The sequence below is a fragment of the Aspergillus versicolor genome, assembly GCF_001890125.1.
Source record: "Aspergillus versicolor CBS 583.65 unplaced genomic scaffold ASPVEscaffold_14, whole genome shotgun sequence".
NCBI classification, from domain to species: Eukaryota; Fungi; Ascomycota; class Eurotiomycetes; order Eurotiales; family Aspergillaceae; genus Aspergillus; species Aspergillus versicolor.
Genome location: NW_024467537.1, coordinates 35,934 through 48,224, shown reverse-complemented (window position 1 = coordinate 48,224; position 12,291 = coordinate 35,934). Strand labels below are relative to the sequence as shown.

The 12,291-nt window shown below is 48.7% G+C and overlaps 4 protein-coding genes across 4 annotated transcripts; 1 reads left to right on the top strand and 3 right to left on the bottom strand.

Moving 5' to 3' along the window:
* Window positions 1-67: 67 nt before the first annotated feature.
* On the bottom strand, window positions 68-1,003 carry ASPVEDRAFT_877871 (uncharacterized protein; the record flags this gene model as incomplete). The annotated part of the gene is made up of 1 exon (XM_040818161.1): window positions 68-1,003. One exon carries the CDS (start codon window positions 1,001-1,003, stop codon window positions 80-82), a length of 924 nt encoding a protein of 307 aa, XP_040673510.1. The 3' UTR covers window positions 68-79.
* A 1,340-nt stretch (window positions 1,004-2,343) lies between these two features.
* ASPVEDRAFT_88987 (uncharacterized protein) lies at window positions 2,344-4,044 on the bottom strand (the record flags this gene model as incomplete). Its single annotated transcript, XM_040818471.1, has 1 exon — window positions 2,344-4,044. One exon carries the CDS (start codon window positions 4,042-4,044, stop codon window positions 2,344-2,346), a length of 1,701 nt encoding a protein of 566 aa, XP_040673509.1.
* A 1,407-nt stretch (window positions 4,045-5,451) lies between these two features.
* ASPVEDRAFT_33940 (alpha/beta hydrolase) lies at window positions 5,452-6,465 on the bottom strand (the record flags this gene model as incomplete). Its single annotated transcript, XM_040810803.1, has 1 exon — window positions 5,452-6,465. One exon carries the CDS (start codon window positions 6,463-6,465, stop codon window positions 5,452-5,454), a length of 1,014 nt encoding a protein of 337 aa, XP_040673508.1.
* A 1,061-nt stretch (window positions 6,466-7,526) lies between these two features.
* On the top strand, window positions 7,527-12,138 carry ASPVEDRAFT_178581 (uncharacterized protein; the record flags this gene model as incomplete). The annotated part of the gene is made up of 2 exons (XM_040808818.1): window positions 7,527-8,196; window positions 8,261-12,138. 2 exons carry the CDS (start codon window positions 7,527-7,529, stop codon window positions 12,067-12,069), a joined length of 4,479 nt encoding a protein of 1,492 aa, XP_040673507.1. The 3' UTR covers window positions 12,070-12,138.
* Window positions 12,139-12,291: the final 153 nt, after the last annotated feature.

Genomic DNA, 12,291 nt, shown 5'->3' with positions numbered 1-12,291 from the left:
CGGCCTGGAACCTAACGGATACTAAGTCATACCCTCACCTTGCGGTAACTATATACACCTTAAACAGCTGCGAGGCAGGCTATAAATCAAATGGAGGTTCCTCAGGCACCATAATACGCCACAAGCTTGCCCCGCCATCCGACCCAGTTCCACTCGTCGCAAAAAACAACCCACCAGAAGCACCAAATGTTGCTGGTGTTGGCGCAGGGATTTCTTTGACAACAACCTCGGCAGTTTTCTCGTCAATATTAATACGGACAACAGTGTTTTTCTCGTAGTTCGCCACAAATGCGGCGTTGGTCCAGTATGCAAGAGCAAAGTCATCTGCTCCAACCAAAATATCACCACTTGCAATCACTTCCGCTTCTCCTGCGGGAGCACCAGTAGATGGATCAACAGCGATGCGACCGAAGACTCCCTCGAACATGTTTGTGTAGTATAGGTATGGCTCTTGGTACTTGAGACCATTGACACCAGCTGGAAAAGAGTCTCCCGCAGAGATTTCATCAGCAATACCATTTTGGAGGTTTATCCTGACAATCCCACCAACAAACGAATTCGTGGCAAGGACAATATGAGGTGAGACTGCTGCAAGCCCATTTAAAAGCTCAGAGTCGACAATACTATCAGCGACCTTGGTAGCAATTGGTAATAAGGCATTTGTTTGAAGTGTCCAGATCGAGACAGTTGTTGTATTGACTGCGTGGTTCAGTGTGAGGACTGCATACCGCTCCGTGGAAAGCTCTGTAATACCCGTGGCGCTTGTTGCATTGGCAAAAGTATAGATAGTGCGAGGACCAGAGTGCGGATGCAATAGATTAACTTCTTGCACTTCAGGGCTGTCGTATCTTGTCAGGCGTGTGAAACAGGAAAGATTGGTACGCTGTGTGAGATTTTCAATCCATGTTCCATTGTTAAGTTGATAGATTTTTCCTGCTGTATAGTTTGGTTCATATACTGCTGCGGCTGCTGAGAGCAGTGAGAAGAGAGTAGTAGTGCGCATGTTTCCCAACAACAAGGTTTATGTTGAGATGCTTCAACAGGAGGGATGCCGTGTCGGAGCCAAACATGGCGACCTTATATCCTCAAGTAAGACACACTCTGCCGAAAGGAAGGGAGCAAGTGATTTTCTCGCAGCGGGCACCAACGGTAAAAGGTACAGCAAAACGGGCGACAATCCAGGGTGAGTAAACGAACGCGAGGAGGCCCAGCCCAGAACACACACCAAATGACAGATTCCCACATTCCGCCGCGTCTCCAGGTTCTTCAAGTCGAATGACAAGGTGGGGATTGCGGAGGAGTAAAAAGGGGGTTAGACAGACAGGCCCACCACCGGTGGTCTTCGAAGTCGACCTTGCTCGGAGGTTCCACTGTTTATTCTAAAACGAAATTAAGAGGGAAGTGTCGGGAGAGCTTTGATGACCCGAGCCCACCGTACTACTGAAGCAACCACTGATATCTTGAGCGAGGCGCTGGATCACGATGTATTAAGTCCGGTTTTCCACTCGGCGGGGCCCTCCAGTTGTCATACCAGTACTGAACTTAGAGTAGGTGACTAAAGACTGCTGAACAAATAGAATTGAAGGTGCTGATCCCCTACCTACGGTATGCAAAGATATTCTTTCAGCTCCCCAAGACTTCATTCGTTCTCGACAAGAATGCTGCGTGTGCCTGTATTTTGGAGAATTGACTCATTGCCGTTTGACTGATTATGGGGCAAGGTAAATTTCGTTAACTGGCCATTAATATTTTCTTCACTGACTCATTGCCGTTCTGCGGAATCTCGGATTGATGAGAACGCTAAAGATTTTCGATGCTGACCAAAGGAAGATGTGGTGGTCCAGCTTGTTTCTCCCGCTCGCGCGAAAGGATATAGGAAACTCTCTACGCATAGCAAATAGCTGATCTCGTCGGAGAAGGAAGCTCTTGAGAAGGCCTTTTCCCCGCCATGGCATGGGCAATAAAATAGTGTATTAAAATAATCTAGTAATGGTTTTGTAGACGCTACTTTGAGGTTAATTCTGCGTCTAAAATCAACACCTAAACATTATGCTTTTAGCGAAAGCAATCTGGAAGCGTAATTACTTGGTGTTGGGCCAATGTGGGTTGTATATTAGCTGATGTTTATTGAGGCCTGTTTGGCTTGTAAAGTAGTATACAGTAACAGCAATTCTAATCCTTGTTTTTCTCTTTTATCGCAGTCTTTTTACTTATTTTCCGTCCTGTCGAACAGAAACCACTAGATGCGTCTAGGGGGCTGGAAGAAATGTTGAAAACTTCATGATTGGCTGGACAGGATGGGCTATTTGGCATAGAAACTGTAGTCTTCCCCTAGACCTGCTGTTAGACAGAACGTGACCAAAAGAAGTCACATTGTCCCCTGGCATCCAAATCAGAAGTAATAAGAACAGGGGTGGTTGTTGAGTTAACGAAAAGAATCCGGCTCTGCGCGCCATAAGCGGGCCACTGAGCCACATTGCTAAGAGTGGTATTGTTGCTAGAGTCGTCATCCAACCACGAGTTGTCATTTGGATTAGACATCATGATGAAGTTGGGAATATAATATTTCAGAAACTGTCTTCCCAGAATTGCTGAAGGCGAGGTATCATTGTCCGGTGTGGGGACAAAAAGATCTAAAAATTTGCCATGGCCGGCCGTGGTGAATGTTGGCAGCCCATATACATACTTGTAAACCGGCACACCTGCATCGCTGAGGGAGCTGGCAATATAGTAGGTAGGACAGGCAATCATGGTATCTCCAAAGAAGTAGTCTGATCGTAGTTGTTGTCCCACACTCGTATTATAGCCATAAAGCCCTGTTGTCGAAGCTGGATAAAGTGTGTAAACACGGTTCAGAAAGTTATCGCCCGCAGCTGGGAACACAGTTGCTACTCTCCTTTCAAATTCTTCATGTGTATCGATTGTTTGTGGTGTGAAAGAAAGTCCTTCATTTGTGTCGTGGTCTATAATAAGAGGTAGTTTTGAGAAATGACCGGCTTGTAATTCTAAACTCGGCAGATTCCGGATATAGTAGCCATCGACATAGGGACCGAAATAGAATATGCCATAAGGGTATCTCCAAGCATCATTTAGGACGGCCTGCTGGGCGTCATAGTAGCGCTCGGCAGGCAAGCCTCGCAAGCATTTGATATCGGAGCAGTTGGCCGCTCTCAGAACTGCTTGATATTGCTGTCCAAGCTGAGTCTGATTTTGGAGCGTTTGCCACCACGTGGCGTCCGAGATACCTGCCCTGAAAGGGGGGTTGACCTCGCCTCCTTTCCAGATATACTGGTAAGCAACACTGCCACCACCAGCGGACGGGCCTTGAATAGTAACCTTCGATGGGTCCCCACCGAAGGATGATATATGGCGCTGAACCCATTCCATAGCTAAGCGCTGGTCTGCTAGTCCTGCATTTGGTTGCCCAAACGTGGTAACCTCGTCTCCACCCAGGAAACCAAATCCAGCTAAGCGATACTGAATATTCACAACAAGGAAGTGACCAGGAGCACCGTAAGCAAGCTGGAAGATGCTACTCATGGTGGATGACGTGGACGACCCCACGTCATATCCCCCTCCGTGTATGTAAAGCAGAACTGGAAGTAGCTTTTGAGAAACTGGCTTTGCGGGAGCATAGATGTCCAATAGAAGACAATCTTCGCTGGGCTGGCGGTTCCCAAACTGCAATAAAGGCTCGGTGACGGATTGCGGTGCAATTTGAGGATATCCTTGATAACATATAGGACCGTAACTAGTGGCGTCGAAGGTAACGTTTGGTGGTACTGTAGACTCGACCGGCCTTGCAGCTGCAAAGCGCTGTTGCCCGATTGGACTGTCTGCATATCTAATCCCGAGCCACGCATTATATTTGTGCGGTAATGATGTGACAGTAGTTCCCTGTGCCTTGATATATCCAAGGTCAACAATTGGGCCACTAGGACCTGAGAGGTTGGCAAAGGTTGGGCTCGTATATTGAGACGCGGCCAATGGGATCGGGACCCAAAAAGGAAATGTAACAAGAACGAAAACGAGTTCAGAAATCATGATGAAAAGAAAGTATCAGATGCTTGGTTAATGGAATTCAAATGGAGTAAGGGAGGTTGTGTTCTCGCATTTTATATCCCATCATTAGCCTTGATAGGGCCCTATGGCTAGAAGAGTTGGAGGTGAGCTCCCGAGAGCTTTTCTCGGACGGATATTAACAGGACATGCGCTTGAGAAAGTGGCGTTGAGTGCAACAAGTGCGAGTCGGCCAGATGGCAAATTCGAGGGTTCCATTTGCCCGGATATGTGCCTTCTCTCACCAGAATCATTGAGAGATATCCGAAGGCCCAAAATATGCAATCCCGCCTTCATCCCCAGACTCTTGATCTAGCCCGGTGGGCACATCTTAAGCTGCCCAATGAGATACAATATGATGCGAGATATATTAAGCATGTAAAGTAGTAGGAGAGCCGAAATCGTGCCTTGTACCCTGTAGGGGCGGCTCGGAAATCCATCCTCTGTCGGACACCAGCTATGCTCTCGCCTCCCCCGCTCAAATTAGGTCCACCAATATTGCGGCGCACTCCATTCACTCGAGAGAGTAACGCATAAGAAAGGAGTCCAAGAAAACAATGCATCCCTGTAGTGTTTAAGTGTTGACTCATTGCCGTTTGAGGAATCCTGGGGCAACGTAACGTAATTTCGCAACGGATCGCTCAACTTTGGACGGTTTGGCTCGGAATTTACGTGAACCTTTTGTTAACTAGGTAGTTAACCATGACTTACTTTGCTGTCTCATTGTCGTTCAGCCAAGCCTTGGCTTGATGGGAATTTTAAAGTACTTACCCCGATTTTGACTCAAGGCATAATCTGCCTTGCTTCTCTCACTCGTGCGAGAGTATATAAACGACGCATTATAGTTTAGAAGGGACTGTCATCCTGAGACGGAAGATGGGCAGGTGGTCTACATGGTGGTGGGTGTAAGGTCAGTGTGAATATATATATTTACGGGCCCCTCAGGCTGACCCCCCCCGGACCCCGGCCCCGCGGTGAATTGGTAAAGCGAGGGCTGCAAAGCGTGTAGATGTGCGCGGAGCCGGATTGTAGGCGAACTAGGCTACCCATAATATAACATTTGTCCGTCAACCCCCGGGGTTGCCTGGAGCCAGGGAACCCCGAGTACCGGGGCAGCCCTCAACATCAGCTCAGTCGAATCGAAACATCTACATGCAACGGGGAGGACAGGCAGAAAATTTACTTCACAATGTTGCTTTCCTAAAGCGTGTTACATGCTGCCGCTGGGCTCCAATGCAGTGGTAAATCCCTGATGGCCACTCCCAACAGCTCCATCAGGTTAAGTACCAAACTTGCTCCATACTCTCACACCTACAAAGCTCACTGTAGATTATCGCAGCAACAGCATTTAATATAATTTGAATATCTGATCACTTCTAGCGTAATGGCCAGCTAACCTTCGCGAATGCCAAGCGCTCGAACGATGTAATCCTTTTCCGCAGCCAGCATTGCTCGCGTTACGGGAGTATCCTCTAACAAATGTGCCCCGTGGTACACACCTGGCCAGACGTGTAGCTCAGCCGTGCCACCAGATTCCCACAGGCGCGAAGCATATGCCACTGCTCCATCGCGGAAAACTTCACATTCGCCTACATCAATAAAGGCGGGAGGCAACTTTGATAGGTCAGTTGCCCTGGCTGCACACTGTATCTCATCGACATGAGGGCCTCCTCTTTCCGGCCCAAGAACCATATCCCAAGCCATGCGATTTGATTTGCCTGGCCACAGGGTGCCGGTCTCAAACTGTTTCCATGATACACCGATATCATCCCGATCATCGAGCATAGGGACAGAAAGCATCTGGGCCCGAATCTGGGGATATCTGCGGTTTCGGGACAGCATACATGAAGCTGCCGCAAGTGGTCCGCCGCCAGAAATGCCGAACACGACAAACTTTGAAGGATCGATGCCGAGTTCCACGGATTTGTCCGCAAGATAGACGAGCCCAGCATAACAATCCTCAGCTCCCGCTGGAGCACGATGTTCGGGCGCCAACCGATATTCGATAGAAGCGAACACAATATCGTCGTTGTTGGGAAGGAGACTGATGACTGCATCGAGGCCACTGAACCGATTTCCGCTGACCTGACCTCCGCCATGGATGTAATACAAGACTGATTTTTTGGTGTTTGTTGACGATTTTGATTGGAAAGTAGAAAGGACGGTCGAATGATCATCAAAGCCCATAACAGCTGGTACGCTATACTCAGCGTGAGCAAGATGGGGAAATTTATCCAGAATGGCATCAATGCTGTCTTTCGACGCATATTCCCGCACAGCGTCAAGCTTTAGCTCGTCGGTGAAATGTGCCAACCCCCCTGCATTCTTAAATGCTGAATCAAAGGGGGGACGAGTGACACTTGGAGGAGCCGCATGGGGGGTTTGTTGAGGTAATAAACCAGACATTGTCACGAGTTATAGATACCTGGGCTGAATTGTCAATAGTATTGGGAGAAATTGTTGTTAGAAAGAAACACTTCAAGTCCCAATGGAGCAGGGCGAAATTTATGGCTTGGACCGAGAACAGTGATGAAGGGCGAAGCTTGATATCTACCGCTGGCGCGAACCATTCCACAGCATAGTCCAACTCGGGACTTACAAGTTCCGCTTTCCGTACCTACCTATATCCCGGGATTCCATTGAGAAGAGACAGCACCCGGAATCACGAATTCACTCTATACCGGGGTCTCGGATACTTGGACGCCCGCACAGACTAGCTACGGCAATGAGTCAGTTAACGTTGTGGGTCTCCCCACACGAGGCCTCGGCAAACCCTAATCCGGGAGTGTGCACAACAGAAAGTTAGTATGGTGTGGTGTACAGACGTTCCTGCATATGAATTTCGTAGACTCGGTAGTGGATTACCGAGTAAAGTTAAATCAACCTTGCCCTGATAGGTCAGCCATTCTGCTCATTTCAGCTAATCGAGTGTGAGCTCCCCGGTGCCCAAGACAACTAGCAAGCATCCGCTCCGGGCGCGGCTATGGACATAGGAATATTACGAGAAAGATATATAATTTGTCTAGCTTATTATGGAAAATAATTTCAACCTGCATCCGTCCCCCGGTCCGGATCGTCGGATACTGCACGGGTATGGTCATTTGAAACAAAATATTTTAGAAGTTTCTTCATAACAGATATTAACGAGGAGCGAAAAAAGGCATCAGGAAATCATGATATGCGTCTTCAAATCTGTATCAACAGAACTATGGATATGGCAGACGCACATCTGTCCTCCAATGCGGCACGTTATTGGGATCGTAGTGGTCCGGTGCTACTCGGATGTGGTAATCAGATTTACATTGTACTTCGCTTGCACAAGGCAGCACGTATGTTTTAACTGGATCCCCGTGGATAAGGTGGCTGGTTGTTCAAATTATAAATAGCTGCCGGTTCCATTGACCTTCTGAATGTTCGATGTGTGGAACACTTAACTCGGTGATCTGAAGAGGGCTATATCATACAACATGTCATTCCTGGGGACCATTACTCCCAGCCCAGCTCGGTCCCAGTCCGTTGTTAGCTATAACATGCCGCAGCTATCACAGACTCACGAGGATTCCGTGGTCAAACAAATTGAGAGCGACAGTCGGGGGGGAAGTGAAGCTCAAAATACTCTCCAGGATGAAGAGCAAAAAATGGAAGAACAGATTACGGCCCTCGCGCGACGGCTCAGCAGACGCTCGACTCGATATTCCGCCGAAAGCACACTGAGGGAATACCCATTTACTAGCAGGGGTTTCAACTCGCCGGTTAACCCCCACAGTTCCAACTTCAATGTCCGCAGCTGGATGAAGATGGTCCTAGCCGTTCGTTCGCGAGACCCTGATAGGTACCCGAATCTAACTACGGGCGTATCGTTCAAGAATCTCAGCGTCCACGGATTCGGATCTCCAACTGATTACCAGAAAGATGTTTTCAACTGCCTACTCGAAGTCGGTACGATGATTCGACGAGCGCTAGGCATTGCGATGCCCAGGATCCAAATCCTTCGCGATTTTGACGGCCTGATAAAGAGCGGAGAAATGCTTGTTGTGTTGGGCAAACCGGGATCTGGATGTTCAACTCTCCTTAAAACCATCGCAGGTGAGATGGGTGGCATTGATATGTCAGAGGACTCGATGTTGAATTATCAAGGTATGTTTTGTAGCCCCGGGGATATCTATCTCTGACCAAGCGATTAACCTGACTTGTCGACCAGGAATTTCGTCAAAGGAGATGCGAAAAAATTTCAAAGGTGAAGCAATCTATTCAGCAGAGACAGATATCCACTTCCCTCAGCTTTCCGTCGGTGATACTTTGAAATTCGCTGCTCTTGCCCGAGCTCCTCGCAACCGGTTCGAGGACGTCACCACAGAGCAATATGCCGAGCACATGAGAGATGTGGTGATGGCGATGCTTGGTCTCTCTCATACCATAGATACCCGCGTTGGTAATGATTTCGTCCGGGGGATCAGTGGTGGCGAGCGGAAACGTGTTAGCATTGCTGAAGCCACCTTAAGCCAAAGCCCATTGCAATGTTGGGACAACAGTACTCGAGGTCTCGATAGTGCCAACGCCCTTGAATTCTGCAGAAACGTGGCGCTTATGACCAGATACTCAGGCACAGCAGCTTGTGTGGCGATTTATCAAGCTTCCCAGAGCGCATATGATACTTTTGACAAGGCAACACTGCTATATGAAGGGCGACAGATCTACTTTGGCCCAGCAGCTGAAGCAAAGCAGTACTTTGTGGACATGGGCTTTGATTGCCCCAACCGTCAAACGACCGCTGATTTTCTGACGTCAATCACAAGTCCTTCAGAGAGACGAGTGCGTACGGGGTTTGAAGGCCGTGTACCGCGCACTCCGGATGAGTTTGCAGCAGCATGGAAGAAGAGCGACCAGCGTGCTAAACTCTTGGAAGGAATCGAGGAATTTGGGCGTGAACATCCCATCGGAGGGTCCTCCCATGATAGGTTTGTCATGGCCCATCGAGTCATGCAGGCCAAGTATCAGCGAGCGGGATCACCGTATACGATTTCCATGGGGAGCCAGATCAAAATCTGCGTAATGCGCGGCTTTCAACGCCTACGTGGCGATCTCAGCTTGACTGCGACAGCACTTATTGGCAACTTCATCATGGCACTGATAATTGGCTCCGTGTTTTTCAATCTCCCGGAAACGACCGAGAGTTTCTATGCGCGCAGCGCCCTTCTTTTTTTTGCTGTGCTCTTGAATGCATTTTCTAGTGGACTGGAAATTCTCACACTTTATAGCCAGCGGCCGGTCGTTGAAAAGCAAGCCCGATTCGCATTTTATCATCCCTTTGCGGAGGCAGTCGCATCGATGGTATGCGATATACCATACAAGCTGATTAACTCGATCACTTTCAACATACCACTATACTTCATGGCAGGTTTGCGTCGGGAGGCGAGCGCTTTCTTTACCTTCTGGATTTTCTCTGTCGTCACCACCTTCACTATGTCCATGGTGTTCAGGAGTATTGCAGCCACATCACGATCTTTATCCCAGGCTCTCGTCCCAGCAGCAATATTAATGTTAGGCATGGTAATATACACGGGTTTTACCATTCCCACACGCAACATGCTGGGCTGGTCGCGATGGATGAACTACATTAACCCTATCGCCTATTCCTTCGAAAGCTTCATGGTCAACGAGTTTCACGACCGAACATTTCTCTGCGCATCTATCGTACCCTCCGGCGGTGAGTACGAGAGTATTGCAATGGACCATCGTATTTGTTCTGTCGTTGGCTCTGAGTCAGGGTCAAAGCAGGTCTCTGGGTCGCTTTACCTCGAACTGAGCTTCAATTACTCCAAATCGCATATGTGGAGAAACATGGGCATCCTGGTCGGCTTCATGGTTTTCTTTGGTATTGTCTATCTCGTGGCGACAGAATACATCTCCGAGCAGAAGTCGAAGGGTGAGGTTCTTCTTTTTCGCCGCCGCCATCAGCCCCAGCAGGCCGGTATCGAGGCCGATACTGAGACTGTACGAGCTCCATTCAGTGGTGGCGAAAAGACAGATAATTCGATACCTCAGGTCCCTACAATCCAACGTCAGACGGCTATTTTCCATTGGCAAGATGTTTGTTACGAAATCAAAATCAAAGGGGAGCGGCGCCGAATCTTGGACAATGTCGATGGGTGGGTTAAACCTGGAACATGTACGGCTTTAATGGGCGTCTCCGGCGCTGGAAAGACAACCTTGCTAGATGTCCTTGCAAGCCGAGTGACAATGGGGGTTGTGACAGGGGAAATGCTTATCGACGGACGGCCTCGCGATCAGTCATTTCAGCGGAAAACCGGCTATGTACAACAACAGGACCTGCATCTGCCCACGTCGACGGTCAGAGAGGCCTTGGAATTCAGCGCCATTCTGCGACAGCCTGCGTCCGTTAGTCGCAAGGAGAAGGTCGCTTACGTGGAAGAAGTGATAACGCTCTTAGGCATGGGGGCCTACGCAGATGCTGTTGTTGGAGTTCCAGGCGAGGGATTAAATGTGGAACAACGCAAACGTTTGACGATTGGTGTTGAGCTTGTAGCTAAACCTCAGCTTTTACTCTTCCTTGACGAACCAACAAGTGGATTGGATAGCCAGACATCATGGTCGATCATGGATCTGATTAATACTCTGACAAGACACGGCCAGGCTATACTTTGTACTATTCATCAACCGTCTGCTATGTTATTCCAGCGTTTTGACCGACTGCTTTTCTTGGCAGCTGGTGGAAAGACTATTTATTTCGGTGACATCGGTGAGAATTCTAAGATTCTGTCCGATTATTTCGAGCGCAATGGAGCAGCGCATCTGGCCCCAGGAGAGAACCCAGCCGAGTGGATGTTGGAAGTTATTGGCGCCGCACCCGGCTCCCATAGCGAAATCGACTGGGCCAAGGTCTGGCGCGAAAGCCCTGAACACACAGAGGTCAAGGGGCATCTCGCAGTGCTTAGGCAGACCTTGTCCGATAAACCACAGGAAGACATTGAGTTGAGCGCATACACGGAATTCGCAGCACCATTCCGCATTCAACTCTACGAGTGCCTCGTGCGCGTCTTTGCTCAGTATTTCCGGAGTCCGAGTTATATCTGGTCCAAGGCGGCTTTGTGTATCTTGACTTCGCTCTATATCGGGTTTTCGTTCTTCCAGGCAAGCAACTCCATCCAAGGGCTTCAAAACCAGATGTTCAGCATCTTTATGTTGATGACCATTTTCGGCAACCTTGTGCAACAGATTATGCCCAATTTTGTTCTGCAGCGGTCGCTGTACGAGGTCCGTGAACGGCCATCCAAATCCTATTCTTGGAAATCCTTTATGTGTGCCAACGTGCTCGTCGAGCTACCGTGGAATACCTTGATGGCGGTCCTTATCTACTTCTGCTGGTACTACCCGATAGGCTTTTACAACAATGCCAAACAGGACAGTGCAGTGACCGAAAGAGGTGGTCTCATGTTCCTTCTGATTTGGACCTTTCTGCTCTTTACATCCACCTTCGCCCATATGATCATTGCAGGTATTGAGCTGGCTGAGACTGGCGGCAACGTTGCATCGCTGCTGTTCTCACTATGTCTTATTTTCTGTGGCGTTCTTGCGACCAAAGACGACTTACCTGAATTTTGGGTTTTCATGTATCGGGTCTCCCCATTTACCTACCTCGTGTCAGCGATGTTATCCACCGCTCTTTCTGGCGCCGATGCAAGGTGCGAAAATGTCGAGTATTTGATATTAAACCCACCCCAGAATCAGACGTGTGGAGACTATTTATACCCTTACATCGACAGCGTGCAGTCAGGATATGTACAAAATCCGATGGCAACATCTGATTGCATGTTGTGCACAGTGAGCAAAACGGATTTATTTCTTGCGGCTGTTGGAAGCGACTTTGATGACGCATGGCGAAACTTCGGGCTGATGTGGGTCTATATCGCTTTCAATATTGTCGGTGCAGTTTTTATCTACTGGATTGCGCGTGTGCCTAAGGGCAGGAAGGCTTCTGGTGCCAACTAGCACCTGGTGGCCTGATGTTTGGTATATTGTGTTCATATTCCTTTATTCTTACTCTTGTCGTTCTTTTTTATTCCCTGTTATAGAATTCGAATAAACTGCTATATTCAACAAATACTCTCTCTATTTCTTAGACATAGGGCCCTACCGTACTTCTACGGACCCGTCATGCCGACTCTGCGGCGGTGGTCGGCATCCGCCAAGATCGCTGAAAACGACGATGTG